Source organism: Salminus brasiliensis, chromosome 2 (assembly GCF_030463535.1).
Source record: "Salminus brasiliensis chromosome 2, fSalBra1.hap2, whole genome shotgun sequence".
Lineage (NCBI taxonomy): Eukaryota > Metazoa > Chordata > Actinopteri > Characiformes > Bryconidae > Salminus > Salminus brasiliensis.
Window position 1 is genome coordinate 47,051,083 of NC_132879.1, and position 14,043 is coordinate 47,065,125.

The following is a 14,043-nucleotide window of genomic DNA, read 5'->3' on the forward strand; positions in this document are numbered from 1 at the left end:
ATAACCTAAACAAAGTTCTAGTAAGAAGCTGTACTCACTCAGCAGCTCACTTTGTTTTTTTTTTTTTATAAGTTGGTATTGCCTAGTGGAGGATAGCATCACTGCCCTCTATGTGGCAGACTGGGGTTTGATTTCCTGCGTAGGCAAGAATGCAGTGCTATAGCCAAAGTTCTTTTAGGCAAGTCTGTTAACCTGGCGGTTCCTCTGCTGGTGGCGTGACCAACAATCTGGCTCTTTTTAAGGAAAGGCAGGACTTTATCTGCAAATGAACGCCATGTTGAGCGTTAGGACAACTCCCATTCATGTTTTAACCACTGGCTGCCTTCAACAGCTCTGCTATTGCAGACGTAGCTGCTGTATGCAAAAGTTTATTTACAGGGTAAATCCATTACTTCCATTGCTCCAAAGTAGCAAATTACAGCCGTTTTTGCCGGTTAGCCTCACTGACAAAAGATTTCCTTAGGTGTTCACAACTGTTTAGTCCTGAGTTCCCTTCGCATTGTGCGTGTGGAAATGCTCTTGCTCTGATTTCTACTGTTTTTCTATGATTTGATTTCACCATATGTTCAAGTGATCGCTGATCACGATCAACATTTTTTTTGACCACATTTCTTCCTCGAAGATGATGTTTCCCCACTGTCCTTCCACGATGTTGTCTCTGCTTGATGCAGGCCAATAATTCTTTTCCACTACCACAGGAAGGGTTTTTGGACATGGTTGTTTAAACAAATTAGAAGCTACTTACTGTATCAAGACAATACAAGACAAGACCACCATATTCACCATGTGCGTCCGACATACATGGAATTTAGGAGTGGTTAGGGTTAAACATGATCACCCATGCAATAATTATCCAATAGGAGGCCCTAAGGAGGTTAGTACGTTTAAGCCCAGTGTTTGTTAGCAACATAAGCCTAGCACCTGCAATCTTGGTGTCTTTGCTCATAGACCATATCTGGGGTAAGTAATCATGTTAATTTTATTTTAAGACTGAAACAATGAGCATTAGAATCAAGGCCAGTCCGTCAGCAGCAATGATTTTCAGTGGTATATATTTTCCAACACCACAAAGTCCCTCTGATTAGGCCCCACTCTTTGTTCAGAAGAGCTCATTAGTGGAATTGTACTGACCTTTGCAGGGAGGCAAAGAATACCTGAATAAGCGTCTATTCTTGAGAAAAATGAGAACCCCCTTTTGTAGATAAAAGCTCAAAGGAAGCCTGCCTCTCCCAAGGCATGGAGGGAGTCTGGGAGACAGATTGGACAATTAAGACTCAGCTTATTTGACCCAGCATGGCATCCTGTGGAAAACATGTACACCAGCCACCTAATGAAATGCTGAATAACATTTTGTTTATTCAATAAATAAACACAAATGCAGAAACTCACATAGAAAAAAATGTAACCCTTTGATAAATTAACAGATGTCCATACATTTAGAGTTTGGCTAACATCCTGGTGCTATACCCGAACATGGAACCAGTGCATCTTGACACATTTCATAAAATATGTATAATAATAACTGGGAAAACAGTATTCTGAAATACATTAAAATAGTTATATTTCAAAAACAGTGTAAGAATTTACTTTTTAATGGACCATAAAAAATGTCTTGCTCTATGTACCTTCATGTCCATAACTGTATTATGACAAATGTACAGATACTATACTGATGAATAGATTAATACAAGAACGTATACAAGTAAACTGTTTGTATGTGTGCCCCACAGTTTTACTTGTGTTGTGGGAATTGGCTCATAATGTTAAAAAAAAAAATACTTGAATAGTCAGTTTGTGAACTTCTAACACTCTTTCATGGGTGTTAGAATCAGGTGCAACTAATGTTCTGATGCCAAAGACTGTATAAAACTGAGGTTTTTCTATTTCAATGAAACAACTTCGCACACTTGTCTTCTAGCTTTAACCAACAGCCTGTGCATGTGGCAAGGGGCAAGCTAAAAGCCTTGACATTAGTGCTTAATGCTTGCCAACTACAATATGTCTATATCGGCAAGATGAATTACAGATGGCTGCCTGCTCATCCATAATACGCAGTGTTCTCCTGTACTGGACTGGAGTTATAACTGATCTATGGCTCGGCTTTCATGACGGTCAACAAACATTTCCACGTGCCCATGGGAGCCCTTAGTCTGAGCCTTCCTCTTGGTTCTGCAGAATGGGATCTAGTGGGTGTAAGTAAGAGAAAGAAAATGTTAGGAAGAGCAGATCTAGTTGAAAGTATCAACCTTCCATGCTCAGCTCAGCAGCTGCTATAGACTCTGACCTGTCAGTGTTCCAACAGGAAGAACCGAGTCTGTGGTGATGTCACTGGTTGGGATGAAACTGCTTGGAGATGGGACGATAAGCACCGCACCCTCACTTATGCCAGATATGTTCTCCTTCTCTTTAGATCCCTGAGTCTGGAAAGAGCACATGAAACGGAATTGACAAAAAACTAAATGATATGACTTTATTAAAAAGATCTGTACACCTACTTATTCATGCAATTGTCTAATCAGCCAATCGTGTGGCTGCAGCACAGTTAATAAAATCATGCAGATAGGGGTCAGCGGATTCAGGTAATGTTCACATCAACCATCAGAATGAGGATAAAAATGTGAGGCTCACATTTTTTCCTCATTCCACTCCCTGTCCACTTGCTCTCTTTAATTCCCCTCCTCCACAGGAGTACTCATTAGAGAGGGAAGATATAGTTTGCAGTTCACAGTCATTCCCCATCCTTTCAGGTCCACCCCCCTCAGTGTGTAACTCATCATATAAGCTTTTGTGTGCTATGAACAAGATTAGCTGTTCTGCTGGAGTCTTGATTCTCATTTGTTTGGTCTGCAACCAATGGTCAGTTAGGTAGGTTTCTGTTTATTTCTAAGTACAGGGAAACACATCATGATGTGTGCCATGTGCTACAGATGTGGCAGATTCCCACAAGCTTATAATGGCAGCACATAAAAGTAGGTATTTACATGCATCTAATAGCCCAGAAGTTCTTGGTGAGTCTAAGAAACTGGACTGAAACAAATATATTTAGCTTTATAGTCAGACCATAAAGGGACTAGTCTCATACAGCTCTTGTAAACACCCCTCCATGACACACTGACACGTTTCCCATCATTCCCATGAAAGATCTGTGTTCATTTTTCTCCTTCTGTTTAAATATCTAGTAGTACGATTGACAAATCTTGGTCCATAAGGGACGTCTTATAATCTCTAATAAAATGTGGCTTTTTTGCCTTTTTGTGACTCATGTTTGAGTGTGTTCTGATTAAAAAAATCCATTCCTTGTTGTTCCCCTCATGCTGTGAGTAGCCACTTGTAAAACATGAAAGTGATGTACTTCACAGTGGTGAGTTTAAAAGGGTGCGTAAAAACAAAACAAAACAAACAAAAAACATTTTTTGGTCTCAAAAAGCTCTCATTATAGTAAAATCTGTCAAATAAAGCCCACAGACTTGTACTGAAGCGCTGCTGTGTAAGTAAAAACAAGGGTACAGTGATGATTTCTGAACTTGCTGGTCCATCTACAGTACCTTATCTGTTATGGCTTTTGAGCTTGGCTCACTTGACTCCCCCCCGTGCTTTGAGCTGTCTGGACTCTCAGCAGGCTCTTCGTTCGCCAAGTCCTGCTCCGTGGACAACTCCGATTGGTTGAGCGGGTCGGGGAGGTCTTCTGAGGTCACCGTTTGGATGATGATGCCAGGGTGAGACATCTGCACTGTAACATTCTCACTCAAACTGTCCGTCTGTTGGACAGTTGGCACAAGATTTGTGTGTGTAAGAAAGCAAATAATTAACTAATTAATTAATTAATTGGTTCTGTCTCATTCATTTCTGCTTATACACACAATAAGCTCAACATAAGCTCAATCACACTCACAGAGAGGCTGTGTAAGATAATCTGGTCTGGGGAGCCTGGCGATCCTGCAGCAGTAAGAGTCACAGTGGGATTGGCCGTGAGCGTGAGGGGTAGGCTCTGATTGGACCCTGTCTGCAGGAAATAAGTACCGGGAGTGCCAGTGGGCTGCAAGTGGAAAGACTACAGAGGAAGAGGAGAGATATCCAGGCCGCTATTCAATTTGTTTTAAAATAGTTACATAACATGAAGAGTTAAGAGGTTCTGATTTGACAGTGACCGAGAGACAGCACATGATAGTACTTGTCACTCACTGGTAGAAGTTCAAAGGCTTGCAGAGCTCCAGAGTTTAGGGTGATTGTCCCACTTTCAGAGGTACCAGTCGCATTGTCTGAAGAAGCTAAAACACACCAGAGACACAAGTTAACATCTTAACTTCAGCCCTTATTATTCAGATACTAAGCTTAATACTATCCCTTAAATACACTCTTAAAAACACTTAAAAACAAGGTGCTTCTAATGATTTTTTGGGTTATGCCATAGAACACAGGTCTTCAAATCTGGACCTTGAATCCAGTTTCCAGTCCTGGAAACTGAAAGTTAAGGGAACAACTGATGTAACTTATTGGCCACATAGAGTCACACCTACCAAGGGTTACACAGTCCATAACTGGAAGCTAGATTCAAGATTTGTAAGACCTCAGAAGATTGGTTCTACAAAGGATCACGTTTGTAATAGAAGCGTCAAGTCTAAAGAGTGTGAAGTCTAAACTGAACCTTTGTATCAAGTGAAGGTTCTTTTAGAAATTGATATGGTCAAACGTAAGCTTTGTAGTTATGAGTGTGAGAAACTGAGATGTGATTAAACGGGTTAAACACACACACAAAGCTACCCCAAAGACTACTGGTACTCACAGACATGTGTAATCTGTACAGGGATCTGCACAGGGATCTGCAGTGCTGTGACAGGGCTGGGAGAGGCATTAGCAGAGCGAGAACCCACCACCACAACCTTATTCACTGGAGGCGATGGAGCTTCCACAACATCTTGCAGTCCTTTCAATAAGACTTCTCACACACAAACACACACACACACACACACAGTAATAACTAAATGAACATTGACACATACACTGTCTGTCAAAACGTCAAGGACACCTTGCCTTCTTTTAGCAGTTTTGATGTTCACAGTTACTTTCAAGTACAAAGAATAGCTGCAAAGGTTTTGTTTCTATAAAGCAGCTATTCCTTTATACTTTAGGTACATTTTGCAACACTGCACTTCTTAACTTCTCTTTAAGGTGGGGCAGCATCCACTTTTTTCATAGTCATACCATCTCTAAATATTTCCACAATACACAGTTGTACCGCAGCGGGTGGAGGGTGTCAGGGGGCTCGGGTTACTTACAGGAACAAAGAAAGTTAACAAATGTGTGCAATTTTAAATCAAACCAATCGAAAATGTTAACCCGCCAAATGTTAAACTGCTCTGAATCAGGAAAGAGAAGCTAATTAGCATTAGCTTAGTTAGCAGGATATCAATCTACCCACCACAAAACAAATTCAATTCTGGCTGACAGAAAGCCCACTTATAAATGAGAATGACAGCTGCGACTGCTGTTAAAAATGACTGACAACTGAATTTGAAACTTTACATAAGTAAACATAAGTAAAATCTTGTAACTCGTAAGTTCCATAAGCAGGCTAAACAGCAAAGCACAAACCATGTTTCAGCTTACTGAGGCTCAAATCACACATGTTAAGAGAGTTAAGGCCCATATCTGAAGTTGAGTGAATAGTCTTAGAAGTGTAGACTAGGGTCTTTAATCAAACTCAACACTTTGCTAAAAAAAAAAAAAAAAAAAAAAAAAAAGATTTTTGAGCCATTTTGGCCTCATTCCCTAATTAAATCATATAATAATTTATATTTTTGCTCCTGGGTAGTTTGCTTTTACATTGCTGTCATAAATACTAATCGTGCTATGAGCTCCCCCGAATAGACAGCTACAAACGTGTAGTTGTTGACAAGCTCAGATAAACAGAACCTGCATGTAATATCACAGGATTTTACACAAGTATGACTCACTCAGGTTACACAGTGTCACACATTTCTCATGACAGGGTTTCATGCAGCTCATCTAAAGTTACATAGTGAAGTTGCAATGACAGAGACCCTTTCTGCCAATATCAAAACTAGCTTCTACTCAACCATTTTTAATTTATGTCAAATCAAGCATTTAGTTTTTTATATATAAACACTGCTTATTTATTTAAAGCATTTTAAAATGCTCAGTGTCCCACAAATGTCTGACAGACACAAGTTTATACTTCAAGCTTGGCTTACCAGCAAAGGGAAGTTCTTTGTGATTAGCCACTTGTCTTTTGATCGTCCACCACTTGCTGCGAAGCCACTGAGGTGAGCGAACGCTGCTCCACCCCTCAGCCAGAATATCCCAGTTAAGGTCATTCTCGTCTTCCACGTCCAGCTCAACTATCCTACACAAACAGAAAGCCATTTACCTTTGCTCTTCTCCACCACTGACCATCCTGCTCAGATTTATTAGCTTATACCCAAAGACATCATCTGCTGTACAAGTGAGTTCATTCTTTTATCAAGGACTAAGAAGCATCTTGTTCACTGTATCTAATGTATTTTGTCATACACATGCACAGACCTACGGATTAGGTTAATGTCATCCTCTTTGGTCCATTCTGTCCCTCCACTCTGTTTCCAGTTCAGGTAGTTGAGCCATTTAGAGCGGCACTGCTTTTCTGAGCGTGTGCCCACCATATCAGCCACAGATGCCCACGAAACACCCTGAGTCACCACGTCACCTGCCTCAGTGCCGGTCAGTTCGTGCACCACCTCCGCCAACCTCCTCTCCTCCTCTTCTGTCCATTTACCTGAGTTGGACAGGAACAGTGTGAAGTTGCCCTAAAGTCCTTGGGATTTGTATGACACTACTAAAGTACAGTTAAACAGATAAATGGATGGACAGACAAATGAATGGACAAAAGACATGGTTTTAGGGGCCATGGGGCTTTAATTGAACCCACAGATAATGTTAGTCAGCTCTAAACGACAACTGTACTTAACTTACTTAACTGACATGCCTGGGCCATTCAGCTGAGCTACGATTTAAGTGTAGATTAGGTGTGGGCTGACCTGTATTGCAGGTGTCCTTCATGAGTCTACAGCGGTCCTTCACTGATGAAGCACTGCGGCCAAGAGCTGCCCCAATGGTGGCCCAGTCATTTCCATGCTTCTGTCTGAGCCTGTTCTCACACACACAGAGAAACCTCTCTTACATTTATTTTAAAAAATAACAGCAAAATTAAATAATGGGTTTATGTCCAAAAGGAGAACTATTAAGACGGGACTCACTCTTTTAGTTTTTCAATCTCTTCTTGAGTGTATCTGAAAAACAGGTCCGAAAAAATGCTTAAACATAGTTATTATTATTAAAGTAGAGTGTTTGTACACCTGGATACTTACTTGCCTACATGGTTGCGATTGTCATACATTCGCAGCACGCGCCGGTACACAGCAAAAAGGGGGCGGTTCAAACCCCATGCAATGCTGCGGTAGAAATCCTTCCTCTCCTCTTTGGACATCTCAAAGATGATCTCTGTGGGGTCCTGGATGCCCCGGTTCTGCATTTGGAAGAACAGAGTTAATTTAATTTGTTATGTTCCAGTTTATGAATCCCTTCAGGAAAACTCTCAAAACTGACTCATTCTTTTCTCACATTTTTCCTTAATTTGTTTTTATTGGAGATGATTCATTGTTTTAGGGACACTCCCCCCTGATCAGTACAGCACTGTTTTTTATTAAAACTAGAAATGTCCTAATCTATGCCAATCCAGGTATATTTTAATGGATCGTGTATTGGCTATGTTAATCCCAATCCTGTTCCGAATCTGTGTTTTAACCACAGAATTCAAAGTGCCACCTGGTGTCCTCAAGGCGCCACTAACGGATATCATTGCCCAGTCGGCAACACTGGGGGGCGGTTTCAGAAGGTAAATGAAGAGTTTAGAGTCTGCAGTGTCTTATCGGTCATTTAATAAAACTATCACTGAAACATTCTGATTTACAAGCAGGACAACCGCCTTCCTTTCTTTGTTTTTAAACCAGCACTGAAGAACACATTCGAGTGGACATTAGTACAGTAACGCTAATGTTAGTACACACACACACGCAAATAATAGCACATTCACCCACTATAAACCAGTTATTTCACATCAGTAGACCAACAACAACAGATATCAGTCCAGAGTGTAAACTGGGAGCTGAATGGTCAGGGAGGGAGTGAGACTGGATTATAAGATATTAAACACCCTATAGTGTATAATGACCTATAGTCATTTTCAGAAAAGTCTCAACTAAACTCAACAAATCAGTTTAGAATGTCTTATTATAGAAACTGCTACTAAAAAGTAAATTTGCTTTCTTTGTTTATGAGCAGCACATCTCTTTGGTCTGGCCCAAAACTTATTTTCTAAACCAAGAATGCTTACCTTGAGGTAGCTGTCAATGTTATTCATCAATATATCGATCTCCTCCTTCGACCACATACCCTGTTTCCATTTGTGACCTGAAGAAAGAAGAACATCTTGTGAATTTCTTCCTTGCCAATATGCACTTTTGTTGCTTATTGTTTACAGCCCATCAGAGAATTGTACCTTTGTTCACTAGTGTGTCTTTGTCTTCTTTTGTAGTAAACCAGGCTTGACTTACTGCGGACACGTCACTGCCTTTGCGTGGGGAGGACAGGTTCTCATCCTCCTGAGAATATACACATCACACGCTTGGCTTAAAAGTCTAAAAGCCTAAAAACAACTCTTACAGGAGCTGTGTGGCCAAGGCGGATGGTACCTGTGTTTGAGCTTCGCTTGCCTGCTCCTCTAGCTCATCCTTCATCTCTGTTGCAGTCATTGTCACCTCAAAGCTCTCATCGCTCTCTGAAACTGAAATACGTGTTTTGAGCGATTTAGCCCCGTTTTACACATGTGCCCTGTGTATTCACATTGCTGGGTACTCACTTGGAAGCGTGAGCACGGAGTAGCTGGATGGAGTGTCAGGGGAGTCGTCAGTGTCGTCTTTGGACAGCCGCAATCGCTTGGGTGTAGACTCAGCTTCCTCATCTGATCCCAAGCCTCCATCATCTGCATGTGCCATGTATAGAAACACGTAACTATGTGCTACACCTAGCCATGTGATTCCACAGCTTTCAGACAAGCATCAAGAAAACCAAGCCAGGTTCATAAAACATGCAAAATGTGTGCCATAGTATTCAAGCCATTTTAATTATAAAAATACAGCAATACACATTAACAAAGATTTACTGTCTGACTCTGTGTTAAGGTATAAACCTCTAGCGGCGCTAGGGACAGAGAAATGTAAAAGGTAAAAACAGTGCTGGGAGGGTGACAGCTACTATGAGCTTCCTCAGAGTCACATATTGCCAGCCACAGCTTAGATAGATAACTTTTTAAGTATTAATCCCAGAGGGAAAGTCAGGATTTATTACAGCTTCTTTTCAAACAGTCGCTAAAGCAATTGTGCTCTCTGGGACTCTCTAAGACTCGTGGACACAGGTGGCCGTGGCATCACCAGGGATTAAACCAAGAATCCTTCAAAACTTACACAGCTGCTTAAATCTGATTTGATTCATCTGGTACACTGTTTTTTTTTTCTTATCTGCTAACCTACAACTATTCTGTGAAATGTAACTTGTGTAAGTCACAGGATTTGTAGCCACAAAATGTTCCCTCACCGTTCTGAGCGCAGTGCAGGATGATGTTGCCATCAGTGTCCTGGGTGAAAGTGACAGAATTGACAGAGTCTAGAGTCACAGCACCTGAGACATCTCCTGTGTTCATGCTCAGCCTGGAAAGTCAGAAGAAATGTTGCTTATTTCACAGACATGAACAGTCTACAGTATGCATACAGTGTCCAGAACAACAGACGAAAACAAGAAATACACCTGATTACAGACTACAGCAGGGGCCTTCTGTTCTGGAAAACGCTAAACCATGCAGGACTAGTTACTGCTGATCACTGGACTACAGTACGTGTTTATCAGGCATGGGCCGGATTGCTACTTAAGTAACGAAACATGCAACCCTGCTGTTTATTCTGGAGAACTGATCCTCACATGAAAATGTGGATACTAAGAACTTTCTTTAAGCAGTAAATTGAATAGCTGTCATGAAACTGAACGTGACATTGGCACTGAAAGGTAATAAAAAAGGATGTTACTACTTTTCCCATCCTTACTCTCCTCCTGTGTCCCACACACAGGCACAGAAGGTCTCATAACACAACGAGGACACTCTATAGAGGAAGATAATATGGAGTTTATTAGGCAGTTTAACTGTAATGCAAAGGGTTTTTGGATAACATTTTTGAGATCCACAAGTACAGATTGATTTCCTCTTTTAACACCAAGCATGAGAAGACTTTTAAAGTTATCGGCATCAAGATATTAGCCTTGCCATCAGTCCGTGGGCGATCAGAGATAATATAATTGGTGGTCCTACGGTGCCTGGCACTAATTCCAGGATTAAGTTCAGCACTTTTTGACTTTATTTTCTTCATTTCTGAATACAAATGACATTGTTTGTTACAAAACGGGCAGATGGCACAGCAAGGACCAGCCTAAGAAGGACATGTCAATGGTTTATTTAGTGGTTGGTGTGGCGCAACAGATAACACCACTACCGGCCAGTGAGCTACCACATCATGTGGGAGACTGGGGTTCGAGTCCTAGTCTGGGTGACTATGCTGCGCTACACCAGTAAGAGTCCCTGGGCAAGACTCCTAACACTACACTAGCCCACATCTGTAATATGAGTAACCTTGTAAGTCGCGTCAGCTAAATGCAGATAATGTAAATATTCAAGATATTTGCGAGAAATCTGCTCTGCTCTGCTCTGCTGGCTGGCCTCACGTCATCACGCCGGTCCTGATCAGAGATGCAGCGCCAGCCAAGAACAGTTTTGCAATTAGCTAATGCTACTTTTCTACAACCTCGACAACTAGGTCAGTTAAAGTCATTTTTGTGAACGACTGAATGGCTAAAACAATTAATGGAGATCAGTCATCGGAAAGCTGTCCATTCAGCCAATGGCAGTGTTGTGTGTCTAACTGCGTCCCACTGTCCTCTAATCTCTGTGCTTTTAGAAAATGTAGCAGAGACAGGAGAAAATTCAGACGCCATTTTCGTTTGGAAGTTGAGCTGAGCAATGTCGGCGACATTCAACCGCTGCGGAGGAGTTTAATGTGTAAAGAAAGTAGCTTAGTGTCGGAGAGGGGCTGCCGGAGCCGGAGCGTCTCCCCGCGGATACAGAAAGCGAATTTAGAGATAGAACGGGCTACTTACTTCCTGTTTTGGGTCCGGGCACTTCACAGGGACCAGGATGGAGACAAGTGCCAGGATGGAGGAGCACCACGGCGGAAACCAGCACCGCTCACTTCCGACACAAATGTGGCCTCGCTGCTGTGATAAATGAGCATTACTACAACCTGCTAATGGTGGTTTGCACTATAGCTCCTGACTTTAGATGGGAGTGGGGTTAAAATAAAGTCTCTGCGAGATCGTACACCGCGCGGGGGGTGAGCTGGTCGCGAGGGTTAATACCGCCTACAGCTTCAACTCGTTTGTATGACAACAGCGCCGTCTACTGATAGTGAACGGGGTCACTGGCTGACCGTTCGGTGTGGGGGGCAGAAATAGGCCGCAATTGTATCCAGGCCTGAGAGTGTCACAACATTTTTTAGTACAGAAAGTAGGGCGATCGTATTTTGGGTTTAAAAAAAAGGGGACATATGGGTGCCCGCTGGGGTCAGGATGTTGCCTAAATTGTAGGACTGTGGCAGCGAGGATGTGGGAGGCAGCTAGTTAAATACTCGAGGATCAGGCAACTATGTTAATAAAGCTTGATTGCCAAATAATCTGCTTTCAGTTTTAACTTAGCAAAAAATAGTGTTACTTTTCTAATTGGTATTTAAAAAATACACTTTTCAGTCCTCCTGGTGTGTCCGATACGCTGTAATCGTGTGTGTAAGACTGATTTGATTATTGACTGGAAAATATACTGATTTTTTATCTTTTAATATATTTGCTCCACTTGGTTCCATCATGACGAGCCCACAGGCTTGTTTTTCTGTAACTGGTGTGTGTATATGTACACTGCATTTTAGACGTGGGAGGCAGTTTGACCAATGGTTGGATGTAGGTGCAGATATATTCAGACTAGTTGCGGCAGTAAGAAGGTGTGACTTATAGAGACGTCTTTAAAGCTGTATGAATCTGTGTCCAGGGCTGACATGAAATCAATGTGAAATTCTGGACATTTCACACAATTTTGAAAATCCTATGTGGCCGCATTTTTAAGATGCCAAAAAGGGTCAAAGGGGACACCTACACTACACATTTATTTTATTTTATTTTTTTTTAGCTAAAATAAAATTCCAATGCATAACTCTTTGACAAGGAAAGTATACATACAAACTTACGTACTCATGACCAGTATATAGCTATGATATAATGGCAGACAGAGTCTGAATAAGGACAATTATGTTGTTCTCAAAGCCCAAACGTGTGTGAAATACACTCACTAAGCACTTTATAAGGTACTTAACATGGACATAACTTGACATGATGTCCTGCTGTCGTAGTCCCTCCTCCTCAAGGTTGGGTATGTGTGTTCTGTATCGCTTTTCTGATCCGCTCACCACAGTTGTACAGTTATTGTGTGAGATGTTACTGTAGCCTTTCTGTCAGCTCCAACCAGTCTGACCATTGACCTCTTGCATCAACAACTGCAGAACCGCTGTTCACTGGGTGCTTTTTCGTTATTACACCATTCTGAGTAAACTCTAGGGACTGTTGTGATGAAACTCCCAGGAGAGGATTCTAGATATACTAAAAGGTTCTAGATATACTAAAAGCCCATCAATCTTGCAACAATCATGCCACACAAAATCACAGATTACATTTTTCTCCATTCTGCAAGATTTTATGCATTGCACTGCTGCAACAAAACTGGTTGATTAGATAACTGCATGAATAAGTAGGGTTCCCTAATAAATGTATGTATGTATATATATATGTGTGTATATATATATATATATATATATATATATATATATGTTGAACTATTATATTATTTTGTCCAAGCCCAAATTTAAACCAAATTGAGAACCTCTGGCCTCATATAACAGATTTCTCCTTCAGAGTAGCGACAGGCTCTCTCTCTCTCCTTAGTTGAATTTTCTTGATGTAGGCAGTGACGTTCAGAACCAGCACTGCACATTTTTGTGTCTTCCTGCTTAGACACGCCTAATTCAGTTTAAAATGTAATTATCTCTTTAATGAGATGCAGTTAGAACTGAAACATAGTGAAGGCCTTATTCATCTCTGAAGCCAAAGCAATGAAATTAGAACAGTGAAATGAGTTTGCTGGAGAGAAAATGCATACTCTCTGTGGGGCAGCAAGGCCTGTAGCCATCTTTTTGCCTGACAGAAAAGCATCCCCACAACAGAATGCTACCACCACCATGTTTGACTGCAGGGATGGAATTAATGAGGTGATGCTAAGTGTCTGCATGGTTTCCTCCAAAATACACTATTGGGAACTATGGCTAAATATTGTGGTCAATCTCCACTTCATTTTATCAGGGGGTGTTACTCCTCACAGTCTGGAGTTCAAGTGACTTCTGGCAAACTCCCAAAAGTGCTGGCATGTACCTTTTAGTGAGGAATGGCTATGGTCTGGCCACTCAACCATAAAGACCTGACTGGTGGAGTGCTGCACTGGTGCTTGTCCATTTTCTTGCAAGGTTCACCCATCTCCAAAAAGAAATGTGGATGTCATTAATATTAATTATTGGGTTCTTGGCTACCTGTCTTACCAATGCCCTTCATCCCTGATTTCTCAGTTTGGCTGGGTGGCCAAATCTAAAAAAGACTGCTGGTAGTTCCAAACTTCTTCGTTTTATGATTTAATGATGGAGACTACTGTGCTCTTGGACACTTTCAATGCTGCAGAAATGTCCTTGTATCCGTCCCCAGATCTGTTCCTTGAACAATCCTGTCTCGCAGGCCTACAGACAATTCTCTCAACCTCATGGTTTGCTTTTCACTTCTGACATACACCACATGAGA

The 14,043-nt window shown here is 41.5% G+C and overlaps 1 protein-coding gene across 2 annotated transcripts; it reads right to left on the reverse strand.

Annotated features, from left to right (window-relative positions):
• Nucleotides 1-1,336: 1,336 nt before the first annotated feature.
• On the reverse strand, nucleotides 1,337-11,504 carry dmtf1 (cyclin D binding myb-like transcription factor 1). Of its 2 annotated transcripts, none has more exons than XM_072672986.1 (17): nucleotides 11,257-11,504; nucleotides 9,649-9,761; nucleotides 8,915-9,037; nucleotides 8,748-8,839; nucleotides 8,555-8,657; nucleotides 8,390-8,466; nucleotides 7,365-7,522; nucleotides 7,254-7,286; nucleotides 7,035-7,144; nucleotides 6,544-6,772; nucleotides 6,213-6,364; nucleotides 4,784-4,939; nucleotides 4,183-4,268; nucleotides 3,893-4,051; nucleotides 3,546-3,758; nucleotides 2,285-2,420; nucleotides 1,337-2,183 (listed from the first exon to the last, which is right to left on the reverse strand). In XM_072672986.1, the coding sequence occupies exons 2-17, from the start codon at nucleotides 9,752-9,754 to the stop codon at nucleotides 2,146-2,148; spliced, it is 1,971 nt and encodes a 656-aa protein (XP_072529087.1). In that variant the 5' UTR covers nucleotides 9,755-9,761; nucleotides 11,257-11,504; the 3' UTR covers nucleotides 1,337-2,145. The 2 variants fall into 2 exon arrangements, with proteins under 2 accessions (XP_072529087.1, XP_072529088.1); XM_072672987.1 differs by having other exon boundaries at nucleotides 4,784-4,936; nucleotides 11,257-11,503.
• Nucleotides 11,505-14,043: the final 2,539 nt, after the last annotated feature.

Bases quoted from the DNA above. Each gene is read 5' to 3' on its own strand.
- dmtf1 (XM_072672986.1), bottom strand. From the start codon at position 9,754: ATGAACACAGGAGATGTCTCAGGTGCTGTGACTCTAGACTCTGTCAAT. The intron at 8,840-8,914 runs GTGAGTACCCAG...CACGTATTTCAG, and splicing joins CTCCGTGCTCACGCTTCCAA to TTTCAGAGAGCGATGAGAGC. The intron at 7,145-7,253 runs GTGAGTCCCGTC...GTGTGAGAACAG, and splicing joins GAGATTGAAAAACTAAAAGA to GCTCAGACAGAAGCATGGAA.